Raw genomic sequence first — 6,802 nt, 5'->3', positions numbered from 1 at the left:
GACAGTTGCTTTGATATTTGAAAGTTTAAGTTTAGTTCTTGCTGTTATCTGATTTTTGAGGTCAACCGAGCAGCAGAGGCATTCTAGAAATTACTAGTAAAGAGTTTCAGTCACTGGGAGATGTTGGTATAAAGGTTATAGTACATGGCTGTACTTTTGCTTGTTTTAGCTCACCGGTTTTTATTTCATCTTAGTTCACCCTGGTTTGAATCTTATAAACTTTGGAGAAAAGCTGCAGTTCAGGTTGCAAATGGCCATTTATTTGATTCTTTTTTTTTTTTTTTTAAATTTCATCTCATGCTGAATCTGAGGAGTTCTAATATGCATGCATAGCACACACTGTTTGCAACCAATTGCAGTAAGTAACACTTTGACACGGTGCTCGCCTTTCAGTTCAGGCTGCTTGCTTGCCCCAGGCTGGGGTGACAGGTAGCCTTGAGAGCTGCTGGCGTGATCAGAAGGGCAACCCAAAGGCAATGGGAACAGTAATTGTCATTTTTACTGGCTTTCCACAGTCCATCCTAACTGCCTCCTGTTTAAGGCGTAGCTTGGGAGACAGTTGGTGTAGTGCTGCTTCAGTAGAAATGAGAGAGTGAGTGACCCTGGATGAGGTGTGCCAGAGGTGTTTGTGAGCTCAGAGCCTCTAGGTACTGTTAGAAGACTGTAGATCCCATAGGATATTTTAGCTATTGGTCTCTTTCACTGTGAAAGAGAGGGGAATATTTTTAATACTTTTCACCCAGCTGAAAAATTAATTGCAGGCAGTTTGATATTTTTTTGTATCCGTGCTATGTAGCATTTACTTCAATAAATATTTTGTTGATAGTGACAACAGTAGTATTTATTGTTATTTATGGCACATCACTATCTCTTGCTCATTCTTTCATTTTTTCAGTACTTTGACTAATATATTTGGCACGTACTTTCCTCGGAAAAAGTCAGAACTTTTTTTCCTATGTGAATATGATGAAAGGACCATATAGAGTCTACACTGATTTTTAACAAGCATTTGGGATGTGGCCTGGTTGCAATAGAATGTTACTGGTGGGCATATAAAGAAAGAATATATTCCCAAAGAAGATGGAAAGTATTTAAAAGAGTAGACCCAGTCTCTGTGATTAAGTTCATTTGAGGTGTGAGGCTTACTTATGTTCCTTTTCAAATGAACAGCAAGGCTGCCATTCACATGAGTGGGATTTGAAGTGAACCCGAACTGAGTCTATATTCATTAAAACATCAACACATGTTGATTTATTATGTGTTTAGGGGATAGAAGGAATAGATTTTAATAACTTGGTTTAAGATTTTGCTGTCTGCTACATGTAGCACCATGTACAATCAGAGAATTACCTTTGAGAGAAATCTCATCAGAAGAATTGAAATAAGAGCAGATACTTCTCGAAAGAGCTAGTAGGAGAAAAGTGAAAAAGCTGATCTTATTAGATAAGAGTTATCAGGAAGAACAGTTCCTACTGTGGGAGATACTGGCTATTTTTATTACCTCAGCTGATTTTAGTTATTGAAAAGCAAACAATCAAAAAATTACATTGAATGCAGACTTAAGGCTTAGGCAAGTAGATGGGTTCCTGCTATATTCTGTCATCCATGAGTGAAGCATTGTGGTTTTGTTATGGGGGCGTTTTGTTGTCTTTGACACTTCTTGCCTCTGAAGGCAGCTTTCTTCTGTTTGTGGACATTTGACTGTTAAATTATTCCAACAGACCAGTGTTAGTTAAGAGCCTCAGGGAATCAAGAGGACTGCACACCATTGATTCCCAGGGATTTTGCAGATTTTTCTCCCTCCTTTTGAAGTAAAATTCAAGATCTGGGAATTAGCTTGGCAGCACTCAAATGCTTATTTATATAGCACCATGTTGTCTTTATCTGTAAAACTTTCTTGTACAAAAATGGAGAAAGATCTTCTGTACTATGTCAGATGTCTTTGTAGGGCAAAGAATACCGTTTACCTTCTTGTATGATCTTCTTTCTAATAAGACATGATCTTCAAACTGAATTTCCGAAAAGCTGCCCCTTTGACAAGCAACAGTTATGTATTAAAGAGGGATATTGAAAGAAGGGCTGTTTTACATTCTTACTGTGATCATTAAAATAGATGATAAAATTGCATAGCATATAGTTATATTAAATGCAAATAATCGCTATATTAATTTATTTTCAGAAGCTGAGAAAAGATATCAAAGAAGGAAGTGTTTGACGTTGCAGTGGTCAGCAGGTCTGGCTAGGAGCAGCATAGTCTTAAATTCCGTAACTTTAGAGTTAAGACAGTCTTATGGCTGTATTTAAACTGAATTTACAGTTTAATTTTGCACTGTAAGTGAGGAAGGAACATTAGAAAAATATATATCATTAAAGCATTTGCAAAAATTAATTACAATTTTCATCACTTTGTGGTAAGCATTTATGCATGTGTTGCTGGCTCCAGCCAGTACTTCTGTCTTCTGATTTAGATTTGGTGAAATGAGCTGTGACACAGATAGTGTTTCAGAAGGTGGCCAGATGTTGCCAGGTACTAAGTGTGCTGGCCTGAAGCCTTCAAAGTTATAGGTGTTCCTATCTCCTAGATATAACTAGTTCAGCTGACCTGAGAGCCCAGACCAAGTTTACCTTATCTAATGTGAGTTCTTGTGCATCAGCCTGAACCATAGTAGCTGTGTGCATGCTTATGGCCTGTCCCAGCCCCTGATGTTTTCAGTAATGCCTTTCAATTTACTACTTGGGTGACCTGCAATTACTTTGTAACTTTCATTAGTGAAATTTGAGGTTTTGAACTTTAAATAATGAGGGAATTGTAAATAAAGAGGGTTGGAAAATTAAACTGATTGTTGATTGAGGAAGGAGTCTCTTTCCACCCACTTTTGAAGCCCCTTTATGCCACTCATTTTTTTAAAGGATGTTGACATAACTGAGAATATTGCAATTGGATTTAAGGTGTTACTCCTTCGGAAATTACCCATTTTTCTCGAATGCCTCACTTCTCTTTCTTTCATTGTACATGGTATGGTAAGTCAGAGGAATGGATCAAAGGAAAACAACAATTTTGTCCTGGGTGCTCAGCAAACTTGGAATCTAGATTGAAGTTGATTAGGGTTAGAAAGTGTATGACTTGGTGAGATCAGAGTTAGGATGGAGTGTTACAGGGGAGATTTTGATAGGATAAGTGGAATATGCTTAAACTTGCAAATGAAATAATGTGTACAAAGTCAACATGCAAAGCAATGCGTGAGCAGATAGGAAGTGTGTGTCAGAAAGACCACCTGATTGTTTCTAACTTAAGTTAGTGTAGCTTATATTTTGACAAAGAAAGGTGAGAAAGGAAGTAAAATGGCTGAGACAGAGGTTGGCATATGGAATATTCCTAGGAATTTCCTAGGAATATGGAAAGAAGCAAGTAATGCACTCTGCTTTGGGGAAGAAGGTTTGGAGTTGTCTGACATTGGAGCAGCTCCTCAGCTGCCACCCCCGCTGCCTGGTCCTCATGGGCTCCCATCCCGCTGCCCAAATGCAGTTGGATTTGAGGTTTTTGTGGTTAGAATTTGTGATGGTGACAAAATGTTTCTCCGTAGTTGGAGACCATAGACTATATTATACAAGAGCAGTCTTGCCATTACTGTTATCTTTCTTCTACCACCACCTTTTGTAAATAATATATAACTTTAGATTCTTTTTTTTTCTTTTGTCGCCAGAGCTACTGCATGTCTGCCTTTGTCTGTTTCAGCTGTTAAATATCTAATGTACTCTTTAGCTGGGAAAGTGACATTTAGGACAGTATTGTATTTCTTTTCTGCATGTGGGTTTTTTCTGTATCTTTTAAAGCCCATTTCCCAAGGAATTGAAACCGAAGAGCTTGTATGTTTTTTCATCCTCCACCCTCTTTCTGTATCTGCCTGTTTGGTCTGTCAGATGAATTTCAGCCAAATTTGAGAGGTTTCAGAGATACAGAGCTCCCCACAAAACAGAACTGTCTCCTGCCTGAGGGGAAGGCCACTGTGTTTCCACACTACTTGCCACCAAGGATCAAGGTGATATTCTGCCTTGATACAATTCTCTGAGAACCCTGGTGGCCCTTTGAAGAACTGAATTTATTTTATTTTTCTGTGTTCTTCCCACTTAGTGGTTTCTCCTGCCTTTTACTGTTAAGTTGTTCCTTATCCACTGCTTCCAAAGGTTACTGGGTCTATGTGTCTTCTGTAGCAGGCTCTATAATAAAACCAGCATTTTTTCCCCCTTCAGGTAACAGGAAATATGCATGTAAACTATTTTTTGCTGGCTCTCTTGTTCCTCTGAAATAGATCCCTACTTCCTACAGAAGGTGCACTTGGGATCAGTTAATGAGAGCTCTTGCTCAGTAACGGTCTCAGGCACTTGACCTCTGCAGGAAGAGTATTTTCCTGCATGTAGGATTATTTATGAAGACTCCAGTGCTGTCTCTGTCGGTGGCCTAACCATTAAGCCAGGATAAACTTTGGGTTCTGTGGATTTCAAAAGCTGGAAACATATTTTTTTAGAGTTGATTTTTAATTAAAACCTGAGCTTTGAATACAGTGTGCCAGGGGTCTGAGAAGGCCTTCCTGCAAGCAGTCTTGAATTTATTTTTAATGCACTGAATAAACATTAGGAAGTAAAATACTTGCCCTAGGATATCTATAGCTCCTTCACCTTTTCTCTTGGCTCTGACTTCCCAAACTTCCTCCTTTATTTAAAAAAAGAAAGTAGGAAAACAGTCTGCCCCTGCTTAATAGTGGCATCTGTGCCAATCACTGCCCAGCCATGTCCTGTGCTGAAATAATTTCCAGCAAATTCATAATTTTCTCTCTGCTTTTGACTGTGAGGCTTGTTAGGTTTTAGCAGGGTCAAAGGTTCATCTGTTCACTCTTGAAAGTGTGTGATTGCCTTACATGCCAGCATATGCTTGAGCACAAGTATCCATTCAGCTCTCCATTGTAAAGATGAGCAGTTTGGGTTCTAGCATCACACTCCTTAATTTCTTGTTAAAAATACTGTTATATGCTTCCCAGTTCACAAGTTTCTTTTGAAATTGCCTCACTCGCACACAGAAAATTGTGTCCTAGCTATTCAGCTGTAATAGTTTGTAGTTGCTGTGTGAGGAAGACTAAATTCATCCTTGTGCAGGTCTGTGTATGCAACAATCTCCAGCCAAGTTTTGGGTTAGTTGAGCTTAACCTGCATTAATTTTAAATTTTACAGAATTTGTCTATATCCCTTAGAAGTGGGACTGGGATTGCCTTTATATTGAGGCCTTACAGTTTAATATTATAATAGGTGTAATTATAAAAAAAGTAATTCCTGTGTTCTTCATAACCAATCTCTGATCTGTACACAAACTTACATTTACTGACATATCTGTACACATACACTTGTACAGACTAGAGTACTTCAGTCCTTCCATGTCACTAAAATCTAATAATGCATGTTAAAATGCATGTTTTAATTACACAGCTGATATTGTACATTTGAAAACTGGTCACTGCTCTCAATGCATGGAGCTCAGCTTGGCAGGAATGTCTCTGAAGTGATGTCCCCATTGCCGTAGTGACTTCTGGGAGAGCAGAAGCAGCTGACAAGAAAGTAATTAACCTTGGATGTAATTTAGGGGTACCAAAATGATGGGTCTCAAGAATTGCTTCCTTAAGGCTTTTATTTTTGGGCTGCTGGCCACTGTAGTAGTGGAGTCTGAGCTTCGAGAGCCAAATGGCAGAACTCCTGATTTTAATGGTGTACTGTCTCATAGTTAAGACTCTTCAGAACCACAAATATTCAGCAAGCTTTCTGTGTATGTAAATCTATACTCACACACATACCACAGGCACCAGAAATCTTGCCTCCCTCCTTCCTGGACGATAAACTTACTTTGGGGGAGGAGTTGGAAAAAAATCATTTGTCTGTGATATATAGAAATCAGTACAGTTTACCAATGCTACAATGTTCCATAAGTGGTTATTCTGAAATATGTATGGCTTTAAGTCCCACTAGCCAGGCAGGTTTGCTACATAGCAGTGGATTTGTCTTTGTTATGCTAAACTATTTGAGTCATTTTGCAGTTCATATGAGGATTTGTTTTCTCTAGTTTCCTGTTGTGAGGTAACTATCTTGTGTTACTGTTTTCAACATCTGTGAGCCTGACTATACTAAATTGCAGAGTGCTTGCTCTCTTCTGAACATTGGTCACCTTGAAAAGAGTGTACATCAGCTTCACTTGAGTCCGCCTGCCACTTCGGGATGACTCGGGTGTGCCCTCAGAATTGTTTTGCTATTGAGCTGATGTACTGTTTTAAGGTCAGTATGATGCTTGTAAAGACTCATCATATAGGAAGCAGTTCAGAAATCTGAAAGAATATATTTCAGGTGTGTATTGTGTTTGAGGTGAAAATTGAATTTGTGTAATCCTGGATTTCATAGATAAAATCTTCGTCTTGCTGAAGTAAGCAGCAGATCTGCCTTTGACATTAACAGGTGAAATTCTGCAGGTAGTAGATGCGATTTTTATGCTTAGGCTTGTCAAACCATAACTGCCCTAAGTATTGGGCCTTGTTTCCTTACAGATGTGCACTGGTAACTACATATTTGTTCCCTATATGATAACTCCACACAACAAGGTGTACTGCTGTGATAGCAGTTTTATGAAGGGACTGACAGAACTGATGCAGCCCAGTTTTGAGTCGCTGCTTGGGCCTATATGCTTACCTCTGGTGGATCGATTTATTCAGCTCTTGAAGGTGGCACAGGCCAGTTCAAGGTGAGTTGTCTTTTTGTACCCTTCTGT

General features: G+C 38.9%; 1 protein-coding gene across 1 annotated transcript in view; it reads left to right on the top strand.

Annotated features, from left to right (window-relative positions):
- MAP3K5 (mitogen-activated protein kinase kinase kinase 5) overlaps positions 1-6,802 on the top strand; it is a gene marked incomplete at its 3' end in the record, with an annotated part of 61,063 nt that overhangs the window by 5,611 nt on the left and 48,650 nt on the right. The window contains exon 3 of the mRNA XM_010183841.1: positions 6,582-6,775. Coding sequence (XP_010182143.1) covers positions 6,582-6,775 — 194 coding nt within the window. The remainder of the gene's footprint in view (positions 1-6,581; positions 6,776-6,802) is intronic.

Source organism: Mesitornis unicolor, unplaced genomic scaffold (genome assembly GCF_000695765.1).
Source record: "Mesitornis unicolor isolate BGI_N332 unplaced genomic scaffold, ASM69576v1 scaffold30184, whole genome shotgun sequence".
NCBI classification, from domain to species: Eukaryota; Metazoa; Chordata; class Aves; order Mesitornithiformes; family Mesitornithidae; genus Mesitornis; species Mesitornis unicolor.
The sequence above is the reverse complement of the archived record's forward strand: the minus strand, read 5'-3'. Positions and strand labels throughout refer to the sequence as shown.